The sequence below is a fragment of the Eulemur rufifrons genome, chromosome 17, assembly GCF_041146395.1.
Source record: "Eulemur rufifrons isolate Redbay chromosome 17, OSU_ERuf_1, whole genome shotgun sequence".
Taxonomy (NCBI): domain Eukaryota; kingdom Metazoa; phylum Chordata; class Mammalia; order Primates; family Lemuridae; genus Eulemur; species Eulemur rufifrons.
Genome location: NC_090999.1, coordinates 23,981,119 through 23,996,274, shown reverse-complemented (window position 1 = coordinate 23,996,274; position 15,156 = coordinate 23,981,119). Strand labels below are relative to the sequence as shown.

The following is a 15,156-nucleotide window of genomic DNA, read 5'->3' as shown; positions in this document are numbered from 1 at the left end:
AACTCTTAGAATGTTCTTTTCAGCATTCTCTTCAGCTAATTCCTACTTCATATTCAAGTTTTAAAATAAATGAGAATTCTTCAGGGAAACCCTTGGCAGGGCTGGTTCCTTCTCAGGACTGTGGGGAAAATATGTTCCCTGCCATTCTCCTAGCTTTTGGTGGTTTGCTTCTGGTGGCAATCTTTGGCATTCTTTGGCTTGTAGATCTTAACCTTCATCTTCACATGGCCTTCTCTCTGTGTGCCTGTCTGTGTTCAAATTTCTTCTTTTTTTATAAGGACACCAGTCATATTGGATTAGGGCCCATCCCACTCCAATATAACTTCATCTTAGCTAATGTGCTGGAGGTTAGGGCTTCCACATATGAATTTGGCAGGGGAACACAATTGCCTGGCCCTCCATACTCTTTGACACTCAGTAACCATTTTTGTTTTTATAGAGGGTCTCGCTCTGTCACCTAGGCTAGAGTGTAGTGGCACGATCATAGCTCACTGCAACCTTGAACTACTGGCCTTAAGTTGAACTCCTGGCCTCAAGTGTTCCTCCCACCTCAGCCTTCCAAAGTGTTGGGATTATAGTCATGAGCCACTACCCATTTTTTAAGTGAATGAATAAATGAATAAATGAATGTATACTGTGATTGGAAAATTTTATGTTGGCCTTTCAGCATTTATTCTCTACAAAATGTAAGAACTGTAGCAGAACACATTGATTCAAAATGTAGAAGCAAATCTATAAATAGTTATTCTGTTACATTTCCTTAGTCCTGTGATGAATGCTATTATATCTTTTGAAATAATATAATTTATATTTGATAATTTTTATATTTGTGTTTGGAAATTTGAAATTTTTTTGGAAAAAAATTGAAATATTTGAAAATTTATATTTGGTAAGATGTTTATATTTGATAAAATAAGATAATTTAAATTTGATAGTATTCCCTCTAAAAGTTGGTATTGAATTTGGTTGGTTCAGATTTGAGGAATTTTAGTTTATTCAGTATTCCTACAACAAATATAAACCCAGTTATTACTGAAGATCTGGATTTTATTAGGAGGAACCTTTAATAACCAAATAAAATAGAGATTTTGGTGTTATTCTTGTCATTTTTAATTAGGGAGCCCCCTAAGGAATAAGACAGAAAATTAAAGACCGGTATTGGTGACTTCTGTGCTATTTTATTATAGTATTCATAGGTTTAAGGTGTGGAGAATGTAAAAAATTTTAGATAAGAAACTATTCGTTTCATAATGGATGTTTGAAAATAGCAGTAGATCCACCTACATAGCAGGAGAACTTTGACCCTCACCCCACCAAAAAAGCAAATGCATGGTTTCCCAGGTATGGGTTTCTTTGGCCATGTGTTTCAAGGTATGTTGGAATTCTTTCTGCTTTTCTGAATATCTGAAACTTATAAAAATGAGGAGAAAATTTATTCATGATTTAACAAATACTTACTGTCTTCCTGCCATGTTAAGTGCTGTGCAGAACTGGCCATTAGGATACTAACTCTCTAAAGTATGAAACTATACAAACAGTCCTTTATGACATATGGTAAATGTGATGGGAATGATAAAAAGGAAATGCTCTAGCTTGGAGAGGTTTCACTTCTGAATAGTGATCAGAGGAGATGAAATATGACCTGGGCCTTGAAGGATGGACAGAATTGTGATAGCTGATAGCAACGAATCAGATATCAGGAAGTTTTAAAGCCAAATTAATTTGAGCAGGAAGTTTATGTTGGAAAGGTAAAGCTATAGCGGGACCCTGAATGCCATACTGAAAAGTCCAGACTACATTTTGAAAGCAGTGAGGAATCATTGGCACTTTACAAGCAGGGAGGAGACATGATCCTATATGTGGTTTAGGATGGTCCATCTGATGGAGGTGCACAGAATGTACTGTAGGAAGAAAGCATGGAACAAGAATCAAGAATGTGAAGAGTTTGAAAGAAAACTTAAAATATACTGATTCTGATTACGTTGTTTAAGAGATCACAAAGTTCAGTTACTTTTTCTTAGTAGGTATTTTTTTCAGCTATCCATATAATCCCCCAAATGTAGTTTTACAAAAACCAGTTTGGTATTTTTATGATATGTTTCTCTCTGAAATGAATATATACATTTGTGTGTCTACCACTTTTCCCTGAAGCATTAACAAAACTTATAAGCCATGTCAAAGCATTCAAGAGGTATTTGCTAGATGACCTAAAAGGTCACCTGTACCTTTTGTCATTTTTCTAGAGAGAATATTTTGGGGAGGGAGAAATAGCTACTTATTTCCACTGAAAACTGCCTGTTAGCCTGCCTTCTTTGATGTTGTCTGATCTGCTTAGAAAAGAGTTGATTAGGCACAGTAAAGAGCTCAAAGTTATGTTATTTTGTATTAAAAAACAAACTAAGATACTGTCTATACTTTATAAAAATTACAAACTTTTGAAGGAACCTTAAATTTATAATAGATATAGCAAATGTTAATAGTTAACTGTCTCAAAACTTGTTTTTGCTTAATATGGCTAAATAATTTAAAGAACACATATGATATTTCATGTATAACATATAGCCAGGTATATACTTTGTTTTCAAAGTAGGATAAATCTGTGCTAGCAAGTCAACAAAATTTAAGGCAGCTTACTAATGGAAAATTGTGATATAATCATGCTTCAAGGTGACCTTTAAAAAACCCAGGTCTGATCTTGTCATTGTCATCTTTAAGCCTCACACATCAACCTCCAAATAAACCATTATTAAGACCTATGAGCATTTTCATCATACTTTTCCCGTGTGATAAGTGCTACTCAGGCCCTTACTTTCCTTTTCCATGTAGTCACACTGGACTTCTTTCAGTCCCTTAAAGCAATTCGTTTCCTTTGGCCTGGAGGCCTTTGTATGTGCTGTCCTTGTCTGTCTGTCTGGAATATTCTTGCTCTTCTCTTTGGTGGACTGACTTTTACTCATTTTGTTTTCTATCATTTTAAATAATCAGTTCATCAGAAAGTCTCCCACTCTAGATTATACCCTCTCAGAGCATCCCATACTTTTCTTTTACAGTAGTTTCGACACCATTTCTATTTGATTTATGTCTGTTTATCTCATTAAGTTTTTCTTGACAGGAGTAGTGTCTGTTGGTACAGATTATTCATAGAGTATGCATATTCTAAATTTTGATAAATATTGCTAAATTACCCTCAAGTAGATAATATCCCTTTTTATTATGTATAGGAGGGCCTGTTTCCCCACAATATTACCTCATTACATAATAGAATTTTATGTAAAAAAAGTTCTCAGTTTTAAAATTTGTAGCTATTTTAGTGAGCTTGAATATATTTTCAGCCATTTCTTGGCCAATTGTATTTCTTCTGTATTCTCATTTTTTGGTTGATTTATAAGAGCTCTTCACATCTTAAGGATGGTGATTCTTTGTCATATAAATTACAAAATTTTTTCTATATGCCAGATGGTTTCTTTGCCTCCAGTTTTGTATCCCTTAAAGCCCTTCTCTACCCTACAGTTCGAATGTTTTTTTTTAATATCCTGGTCAATTCTCTCATGCCTCCCAGGCTGTGAACATGCTGTTTCATCTGCCTAGAACAGTAGTTCCAACTTTTTTTTAATTTCATAAATATTATTATGATTCCTTAGGAACTGGTGATTCCTTTCTGTAACTCTTTTATGCCTTTCATCCTCATTAAAGTACTTATTTAATTATTTTATCACTATAATGTAATTTTAGTCAAAGTCCAACAATTCCATGTCTTCCAGCCCTCCATTATGGATTATGGTGGGCTTATACCTAGCACAGTGCTGGCATATAGCATGCTCTTGATAAACAAGTATGGACTTAATCAATCAATTATGACTTCTCTAGAGTACTCTTCCATTGGAAAGGAGGAGGCACTTCATAAAATTTGTAGTTCTGCTTCCTGTGGTTTCTTGACTGTATTTTAGATAAAGAGATAATTGATCTTGATGAGTAAGGTGGAGGAACACAGCCCTGTTCTTTTAGGATCACAAAATTTGTCTGATCCTTCATGAACTTTTTTATAATGCTTATTAATCTTTGTTTACTAAGTGATCAAATGATAAAGGAAGAAATCTAGAAAATAAGAAAAAGTGCAAAGGTATAGATACAGCTATTCAGTGACCTTCTATTTTTACTTGTATTCTTAAGAACTTTTATTCAGTGAAAGGAACTTCTGTATAATGCTATGTAATTTAGGTTGAAATTGAACTTATGAGAATGAGTATAGTACTAGTACAAACTCATTTGAAGTAGCTGATCTGTAGAAATGGAAATATTTTTATCTTACTGTTTTTACAGGAAGTTCGTAAAGTGAATGAAAGTATCAAGTATAATCATCCATTGAGAAAATGTGTTGATACAATACTTAAAAAGGTAATTAAATAATCTTGTTTATCTCCTTTTGAAATATAGATTTATGTATTATTATAACAAAAGCATCAGAAAAGTATGAAAACAGCCTATGACTGAGGTCTTCTCAACTTATTTTCGTGGAACTATTTACCATAAAACAGTAGTAATTTATACATAGAATTTTTTCTTTTGTTATTATAAGTTTAACATTAATTATTGGCAATGTTTTCCATTGAAATGTGGAGATAGAGGTGATGTTAACTAGTGTGTAATGATTGCTATGACATAGTGATGGAGGTAAACCGTTAAAGTGTCATTGTATATGATCACTAAAGACTTACTTATAAGAAAATAAATGAGGGCCTTAATAATCTTAATTAGCTGTGTACATGTCATTTTATGATATATTTCATATTTCATAAAATAAATGACATGAAATATTTAACATGAGTATTTAATAAGAAGCTATGCAATTAAGATTTTGATGTATTCGTATTGAATTAGGAGTATTCGTATACTTCTCAAAATTATTGTTTGCAGAGTTCCCTAATTGTCTCTTATGCAACCACAGAATCATTGAACTATTTCTTTTCCTATATTTTAAATCTATTGTATTGATTATTATCTCGTGTTCTCCTTGGCTAAGATGGTAGATATAAGGAGTCAATTTTCTAATCATTTCTCTCAAATTTGCTAGTTTTTGAGACTTATTCAGGGAGGTTAACTACCTTGCCCAAGATCATATAGATATTTGCTTTTTATTTCTGTATGTATATTGTTTCCTGAATCTCTCAGAGTTGTATCCAGACATGATGACTCTTTGTCCCTAAATGTTTCAGTGTGTATTTCCTAAGAATAAAGCTATTTTCTTACATATTACAGTTATCAAAATCAGGAAATTAATAGTGATACTGTACTATTATTTACAAATGAGGAGCAGTATGGCAGATGACTTCCAATCATGTATTTGTTTCTCTGTACTATGCCTTTAAAAATTCAGCATCTTGGAATTGTCATGATTCTTCTTTATTATTTAGCTAGAAAAATAATTGACAGTTTCAACAGGGCCTACTTAGGGTAATCCTCTCAAATACTAGTTGCTTCCTGTAGGTAAGTTCCCCTGCCTCTACCTACTTCTAGCTAGTGTATCTGAACATCAAGATTAATATTAATAAAGATGAGAAGAAACTCAATACAGCTTTTTTTTTTTTTTTTTTTTTTTTTTTTTTGTTGAGACAGAGTCTCACTTTGTTGCCCAGGCTAGAGTGAGTGCCGTGGCGTCAGCTTAGCTCACAGCAACCTCAAACTCCTGGGCTTAAGCGATCCTACTGCCTCAGCCTCCCGAGTAGCTGGGACTACAGGCATGCGCCACTATGCCCGGCTAATTTTTTCTATATAGATTTTTAGGTGTCCATATAATGTCTTTCTATTTTTAGTAGAGACGGGGTCTCGCTCAGGCTGGTCTCGAACTCCTGACCTTGAGCAATCCACCCGCCTCGGCCTCCCAGAGTGCTAGGATTACAGGCGTGAGCCACCACGCCCGGCCTCAATACAGCTTTTAAAACATTTTCAAGAAAATGTCAGCAAAAGTCTAACTAGAGATGCCAATAAAGGAGGAAGATATTTCTGAGAAAATTAGAAATGCCCAAGAATGAAAGATGTTTAATAAAAATAAATTTTTATCCTTTTACTATTAAGATTTTTAAAAAAAAATCTACTTGTTCGTTTTAGTGCCCTACAGAGTATCAGGAAAAAATGGGTAGGAACATGGATGATTATGAAGATTTTGATGAAAAGCATAATACCTACCCAAGTGAAAAAAGTCTGGTAAAACTGCATAAACAGGTAACCTTACTTATTATAGCTATTTTATTTATGATTTTAGTTAGATTTATAATTATTGCTCACTAAAAAGGAATTTTTAGTGAATATACATCTAGAATTTCTTTGGTCTTATTATCATTATTCTTTGAAATGTTTTAATTTTGTGTTCTCAATAGGGAGAACTAATAGAACTATTAGCATTTGGGGAGGCAGAATTATTCACTGAGCATAAGTGTTACATTATATAGAACTGTTACAGCATTTTAGAACATTAACATCCTTGGTGCCCAACCTAGTAAATACCACTAGCACTTTCCTGTTGTGACAACCAAAACATGCTTGCTAGTAAGGGGTTGAACCACTGTTGCAATCAGGACACTGCTAGGTCTACTCCTATTCTTTTTTTTTTTTTTAGGTGATTTATTCAGTTCAGAGGCACCGTCGAACTCAAGTACAATGGCAGATTCTTTTGGAGCAAGCATTTTATCTAGAAGATGTAGCAAAAAATGAAACTAGTGCTACTCGTCAGTTTGTTCACACCTTTCAATCACCGGAGCCAGAAAATCGATTTATCCAATATTTTTATAACCCTACATTTGGTATGTAATTTGATATAAATTTCAGAGTTTAATGATGATAATTTTTCTGCAGGAAAAAAGTATATATTTTCACCATTGCACAGTTGAATTTTATTTGTATTATTTGATTTATACCATATAATAATATTATTTGATAAACTTTCCCCAAAATAACTATTTTTCTTATCTTATATAATCCATCAAATTCCACTGTTACTTTATAAATAATCAAAATTCCATGTGAAAATAATACATCGAGCATATTTTGTATGATATATAATATATGTAATTATGTATCACTTAATGACAGGGGTACATTCTGAGAAATGCAGTGTTAGGCTATTCCGTCATTGCGTGAGCATCATAAAATGTATTTACACAGACCTAGATGGGATAGCCTACTACACATCTAGACTATGTGAGATAGCTTATTACTCCTAGGCTACAAACCTATACAGCATATTACTGTACTGGATATTGTAGGTAGTTATAACACAATGGTAAGTATTTGTGTATCTAAACATAGAAAAGGTACAGTAAAAATATGGCATAATCTTGTGGGACCATCATTGTATATGCCATCCATCAATGACCAAACTGTTACGCAGCACGTAACTGTACTTAAAATAATTAGAATTTTAAGCAATTTTATATCACAAGCATAAGTCTCTTCTTCAGTCTTGATATACTACTAAAATCTTCCCCTGAAAAGTCCTCTTTGATTATTTACATTTATTAGTCCAATTTACAAAGCCTATACTCTCTGTAGTCATTACCTTTTTCTCCTTTGTGATTATTTATAACACTCCCTTTAAATGTTATCAAATTTACTATGAAGAAACTTAATGCAAGTACCAAAGTGTTACAGTATTAAAACTTCTATTTACCTTATTTATTCAAACAAATAGTCATATTCACTTGATTCTCTTTGCATGTTTTGTCATAAATATGAAGACTTAATGGCCATAACAAATATTTTAGAAAACTTCTTCAATGAAAATCCTTTCTAATTAAATGAAGGAATGATGTGATACCTGTTTTCATTCATTCAAATACTATTGGGGCACAGAAATGCTATGTATTTTGAGGTGCTTGGTGTATATCAATTTATTTTTATTTTTTTTTCTTCCTCTAACTGGTTTTTATTACAATAACAGGTCTATATTCATTGATTATCTAAGACGTGATCAAATTTCACAGTAAGAGATGTGGGAAGTCAGAGATGAATAATCATCCAGGCCCTGCTCTATAGGATTTTATAGTCTAATAGAGGACACAGGGCCACTATTTATATCAATTTTAAAAAGACAAAAATTCCTTCCCTTGTGGAGTGACAAAAACAGACAATGAACACAAAAGTATAAGTAAGGATTCTGAGTAGGTAGTTGGTTACAGAAATTGGAATTCAGGGGAGAAGTCTGGACTGCAGATATAAATTAAGATGCCATCAGTGTATAGAGAGCCATGAGTCAGGATAAATTCAGTAAAGAAGTGGTTGAGATAGAGAAGAGAAAAAGATTGAGGACCCAGCCTGAGGCACTCCACAATTTATAGATTAGGTTGATAAGGAGGAACCAGCAGCAAAGATTAGAAAAGGAGTGCCCAGTGAGATAGGAAAAAAATTAGGACAGTGAAGTGTTTTGAGGAAAAGGGTGTGTAAGGTACCATTTTAAATGTTGCGTATAGATCAAGTATCATAAATACTAAGACCTGACCATTGGAGTTTATAGAAGTGGAGGGGGTGAGGTGAAAAAGCCCGATTGGAGTCTAAAAGAAAGGAGGAGATTCAATTGGAGACAGGGTGGAAAACTCTCAAAATATGTTCCCTCTAAAAAGGAACAGAGAAAAGGGGTAGTAGCTAACAGGGATTAGGGGCATTGTCAAGAGAAATTATATAACATGGGAATGATGTAATAGAGAAAATTTGATGGGACAGTTGAGAATTTCTAGGACAGTGTTTATGAGTAGTAGAAATGAGGTGGGAAATAGTGAACAATGAAGAAAATGGCCTTAAATTAGGAGGTAAGGCACAGATATACCTAAGTAGGTGAGAAGGTGTAGTGGTAGAAACTTGGGGAAGTTCTCTTCTGATCCCTTCTGTTTTCTCAGTGAAATGCTGAGGATAGGTATAGGGGAGAAGATTTTGGAGATTGGGAGAAGGAAGAGAAGTTGTAAAATAGTTGCCTAGGAGAGTGGGCATGGGAGAAGATTGGAGAGTTATAGTAGGCTAGCCAGGCAGTGCTGAGGGCCAGCTTGAAGCTTGTGATTAAAAATTTAAAGTGAGACCAGTAGCAAAGTTATGACTCTTTCTCTGGCAGTGTCTGCTACATGGGTGTAGGCTCAGAGTAGCCAGGGAGTTGGATCTAAACAGGGTGTGGTTCAGGGAAGCAAGAAGGGGCAAAGGAATCCGGATACAACAGTGACTATCCTCAAAGACTGGAATCTGGGCTCTATAAGGACATCAAAGTGTTAAGTAACAATAAAAAGGTGGTAGAATAAATTGATTTTGGGTCCAGGTAGGGTCAGTCAGTGGAGTTGAAATACTGTACTAGATGAAGATATTGTTGAGAGACAAGGATGCAAGAATAAGGTTATATGCAAGAGTGAAGATATTGGTAATAAAAGGTTTAGGGATGACTATGGCAACAGGTAATTGAGTTAGGGTGGAGGGCAAGATCGTTGGAGGAGAGGAGGTCAAGGGAAGATCATTGGAGGAGAGGAGGTCAAGGGAATGAGAGACCAGGGTATTGAAAGGAGGATCGCTTATGGGGATAATGAAATCACAGGGAATTATGCTGAGAGCAGGGAGGAAAAGAATTACAGTGAGCTCAACCCTTCAATGAAGTAAAAACATAGCCTTTTCAATTTATTGAGCTTTTCTTTAAACGTTTATTTTTACCTAAATTCAGACTTAACAAAACCAGAATAGTGTGAAGTATTCGCATAAACTCTTCATCCAGGTTTTCCAAATATTAACATTTTACCATATGCATTTCCTTTTTATTTCTGTATGTATATTGTTTCCTGAATCTCTGAGTTGTATCCAGACATGATGCCTCTTTGTCCCTAAATGTTTCAGTGTGTATTTCCTAAAAATAAAGATATTTTCTTACATATTATAGTTATCAAAATCAGGAAATTAATATTGATACTGTACTATTATTTACAGACATTATTGAGACTTCAGTAATTATCCCAAAAGTATTCTTTGTAAAAAAAAATCTCAGGTCATATATTACATTCATCTGTCATGTCTCCCTAGTTTCCTCTGATCTGGATGGTTTCTCAGTCTTTATTTGTGTTTTATGATTTAGATGTTCTTAGAGAGTACAGGCCAGTTTTTTGTTAAATGTCCCTGAATTTGAGTTTGATGTTTCCTCTTGATTAGATGGAACTTCTGCATTTTTGGCAGGAATACCACAGCAGCAGTGTCCTGTTCTTCTCACTGCATTGTAGCAGGAAGTTCATGATGTCAGTTTGTCCTGTTGTTGGTGATCATTTGGTCAGGGTGGAATATGCCTGGTTCCTCCACAGTAAAACTGCTATTTTTCTGTTTGTAATTAAGTATCTTGTTGGGAGATATTTGAAAACAATGTTAATACCCTTTTACTTCTTTATATTTTTCCTAATGATTTTTTTCTTTTATCTTTCAGAGTGGTACTGGGAATGTCTTTTGCGACCTTGGTTTTATAGGATCCTTGCTGTGGTTCTGTCTATCTTCTCTGTGATTGTTGTGTGGTCAGAGTGCACATTCTTTAGCACGACTCCTGTCTTATCCCTCTTTGCAGTCTTCATACAGCTGGCAGAAAAAACATACAATTATATTTATATCGAGGTCAGTTTATTTTATATCTGTCATAAATATGTCAGTTCACGGTATAACCTTAACTTAATTTTCTCCATATATTTCTTACAGTAATAATGAAAGCTGTGAAGTTTCCCACAGTGTTATTCAAACTTCCAAAAATGTGCTTTATCAATTTACCCTGACTATCAAAAACTAAGAACTAGGCTGGGCATGGTGGCTCACACCTATAATCCTAGCACTCCAGGAGGCCAAGGTGGGAGGATCGCTTGAGGCCAGGAGTTCAAGACCAGCCTGAGCAAGAGCTGAGCCTCTGTCTCTACTATAAATAGAAAAAATTAGCTGGACATGATGGGGTGGGCTTGTAGTTGCAGCTACTCAGGAGGCTGAGGCAGGAGGATCAGATTGCTTGAGTTCAGGAGTTTGAGGTTGCAGTGAGCTATGATGACACCACTGCACCCTACTTGGGGTGACAGAACGAGACTCTGTCTCAAATAAAACAAACAAACAAACAAAAAAACCCCAACATAACTGTATTAATATTTGAGGAGAGATGAAGAGGTCCAAGATAGTATAAATTCTTTTTATGAGAAACTTTGATCTTCTTTATGCTAGTGAAAAGCTACATAACTTGCAGGTCTCACGTGAAGAGTCACCAAGGGAATGGGAGAATAGGCTCACCTTAGGAGGTAGATTTAAAATGTATGGATCTAGGATGTTGAACAGTTTGAAATGTAGATGTTTTTCATAATTTCATTTTCTTAGATGATTAAAAAATCCTCTACTGCTGTATTTAAACAGAACATCAATAAATGTTAACTAGAAATGAAGGATAATGCTTGTGATAGTTAAGTGCTAGTTTAAAGTCCGTTAGTCTTAAACAGACTGTTTTTGTGTTTGTTTTTCTTTCAGATTGCTTGCTTTCTTTCCATCTTCTTCCTAAGTATCTGTGTTTATTCTACTGTGTTCAGGATCCGTGTATTTAACTATTATTACTTGGCTTCACATCACCAAACTGATGCTTATAGCCTTCTTTTCAGTGGCATGTAAGTAGAATTACACTTAGAAACAAGGAAAATGTCTCTATTGCATGTATTCTTACGGATCTCTCTTTTATTTCTTGTTGTTTATGGGTGTTCCAGTAATATCTGTATTTTTATGAGCTAATTGATTAGGTTTAAATATTAGATAGATATTTGTTGATTGCCAGCTAAATTTTACTTGAAGTGTAAGGCTAAAATATTATAGGTATGCTAGGTTAGGAGGGAAAAGAAAGACATAATGAGCCTGGATTAACCAACTAGGTAGTCAGTAAATAGATTAGTAAATAGCAGGAACAGTGAAGAGTTTAGAGACTAAGTCAGACCTAGAGAGTATTCTGAGATTCAGTGGCCTCTAAATGAATTGAGGACTAAGAAAACCAACAAGAACAAATTTTCCTAAAGAAGTTTGGAGAGATGGCTCCAACTTGGGCTAGATTGCATAATTTATTACCTGTCCTTATTGTAAAATCAGTCATATTAGGTATTTATAAAGGCTGAAATTAGAGAAGTTTATAGAGGAATTGATATCTAAAGCAACTTTAAGACTTTTTGTGGTGTTCTTTTCCAGATAATTTTGGACTCACAGGAAGTTTTAAATATAATGCAAAAATTTGTATGTAACCTTCACCAAGCTTCCCCCAATGGTGACATCTTATGTAGCTGTTGAACAATATCAAAACCAGGAAATTACATTGGAACATTACCGTTAACTACACTACAGACCTTATTTAGTTCTCACCATTTTTTATCCTTCATTTGTGTGTGTGTGTGTAGATTCCTGTAACCACCACCACAATTAAGATTCAGAACTATTCTACCACTGCAAAAGCACTCCCTCATTATTGCTTCTTTTTACTCACACCTCTTCTCTCTCCCTGTCCCCCAATTCTCCAACTCTGTAATCTTGTAAGAGATTCTTTTTATTTAGTCAAAAATTGAACAATTCTTTATACCTGTGCTTGTCAGAATGACGTATTTTGATACATCTTCAGATATTTTATGTATTGAGTACAGTTTACCTTGAGGATGTTACTGTCCTTGTCATTCTGTGAAATGAATTAATTGCACACATAGTAGAGTTGAAGGAGGTACATACAAGGCACTCCACAAATTGTGAAAATAAATCAGTGGCAAACCCGACCAAAGCAGGCAGCCTGAACTGCAGTTTTGCCATGCAAGTGTTGATGTTTTTAAGGGGGATGCAATTTGTAAGATTTTCTTATTAATTGCAACTAAGGGCAGTTCACATTAAAAATTCAAAATGTATATCATGGAAATAGATGAAAATTGTAGCTACAATGATCCAAAATGTTCTTAGTACATTTCAGTATCATATAAAATGTATTTTTACTGATTTACTTTTTATATATTTTTAAATATTTACTGCAGGTTATTTTGCCGTTTGACTCCTCCTTTATGTCTTAATTTCTTGGGTTTGACCCATATGGATTCATCTATCTCTCACCAGAATACTCAGCCAACTGCTTACACATCTGTAAGTATGGTCAGAAAACAGAGTTCTTCACATTCATTATCTGTATGAAATGGTGTTATTGTGAAATTTCTTTTAACATTGGCAGAAAAGTTCTATAACATTACTAGCAAAATCTTCTCTTAAAGATTGTTTTTGTATTACTAATGACTGAATAAAAGTGATTTTGCTTCTTTTATTATTAAAAAAAAAGTTTTTATGGTTGTCTAGCTGAGCAGTATCAACTACATGACCAAAACTACTATTAACTTTTATATTTATAGTCTTAAAATATGTGATAATGCTGAGCAATATTTATAAAATATTAACTTTCCTTAGGAGAAAACGTAATAAAAAGCAAATTTTTAAAAATTAGTTCGTTTAGTGCTTTGTGCTTTTACTTTGAATAGTTCAAATGTATGATGTAACAGGTTATGGGCAAATTTTCTAATGATGGAAAGGAATGAAAAACATAGAACTATGCCAATTTAACTTACTTTTTTCTTGCTCTTCAGATTATGGGTTCCATGAAAGTTTTATCCTTTATTGCAGATGGATTCTATATATATTATCCTATGTTGGTGGTAATTCTCTGCATAGCTACTTATTTTAGGTAAGAAACTTAACATTTTTTTTTTTTTAATGAAAAATGAAATTTATTGACTTCTATTCATTTAATCCATCTTAAAAATGTCAGTGTTAATTGTAACAGGAAGAGCATCAACAAGAAAGATTTTCATGAACCAACTACAGAGATACCCAGGTTTTGCCTCACAAACTAGCATGAGTTAAATACAACTCAAATGGCAGTTGTGTTAATAATTTTAATCTAATCCCTTTATCTTAATTAATGAAAGACAACTATTTTTACTATACTCTTAGTTGGATCTGGATGTTCTTTCTCATTTAAACTCTTTTAAATATTTATTGGTTGGGTTTTAGTTGTTTGTTTTATTGTGGCTTTGGGGAAGCTGGAGCTATTTGAAGGGACTACTTTGAGTGATCAAGTCAGATTCTCCCTCTAAAGATTTTAAAGAAAAGAAGAGTTATTATTCTATTATAATAAATAATGTTACTTTTTTTAGGCTACAAAGTGATAGGATTAATTACAGAATGTTAATTCTAAGTCCTGGCAAAACACCCTCATGTACAGCTTCTTTCTAACGATATAAATTAGTGTTTGGGCTTTTCCCATAATTACTGTTGGGTTTCTAAATGCTTTGGACCACGAGTAACACAGGTCAGATGAGGAGCAATTGTAGTCAAGCAGTATACCTAAGGCCAGAGGAGGAATTTCCCCCAGTTTTAGAAAGTAAATGGGCTACTCCTTTTATGGAATTAGAAAGAATGGTAGAAACTTTGCAGGGGTGAGATTCAAAATGAGTTAGAGGACAGGTGTGCTTGGCTTCCAGCACCCTGTATTACTAACTGTCATATGTCAAGTGTCCTCGTCCTGTACTCTATCCCCTTTCACTGCTTAAGTGCTCCATGATACAACAAAAGTACTACATTTTCAAATATATATTTTTGAGTTTTTTATAATTCATATTTTCATAGTTTTTTTTTAAATAAATACATTCCTATTCTTTTTTCCCCTTCATCTGTCTTTCCCTTCCTAGTCTCTGATAATTACCAGTCTACTTTTTATCTTCATGAGATCCACTTTTTTAGGTCCCATATATGATTGAGAATGTGCAGTATTTGTTTTTCTATGCTTGGCTTATTTCACTTAACATAATGGCCTCCAGTTCCATCCACGTTGCAAATGACAGGATTTCATTCTTTTTTTTACACAAAAAATCTTTCCCCCACCAATGTCCTGGTGCATTTCCCTAATGTTTTCTTCTAGTAATTTCATAGTTTGAAGTCTTAGATTTATGTCTTTAATTCAGTTTGAGTTTTGTATGTGGTGAGATAGAGAGGTTTAGTTTCATTCTTTTGTATATGGTTATCCAGTTTCCTAAGCCCCATTTATTGAAGAGACTGTCCTTCCCCATTGTATGATCTTGGTGCCTTTGTCAAAAATGAGTTGCCTGTAAATGTGTGGATTGATATCTAGGT

At 34.1% G+C, this 15,156-nt stretch overlaps 1 protein-coding gene across 1 annotated transcript in view; it reads left to right on the top strand.

The window, feature by feature from the left end:
* The window catches only part of LMBRD2 (LMBR1 domain containing 2), a 43,597-nt gene that overhangs the window by 14,620 nt on the left and 13,821 nt on the right, over positions 1-15,156 (top strand). The window contains exons 7-13 of the mRNA XM_069492139.1: positions 4,321-4,395; positions 6,106-6,219; positions 6,614-6,797; positions 10,430-10,611; positions 11,494-11,627; positions 13,014-13,119; positions 13,611-13,708. Coding sequence (XP_069348240.1) covers positions 4,321-4,395; positions 6,106-6,219; positions 6,614-6,797; positions 10,430-10,611; positions 11,494-11,627; positions 13,014-13,119; positions 13,611-13,708 — 893 coding nt within the window. The remainder of the gene's footprint in view (positions 1-4,320; positions 4,396-6,105; positions 6,220-6,613; positions 6,798-10,429; positions 10,612-11,493; positions 11,628-13,013; positions 13,120-13,610; positions 13,709-15,156) is intronic.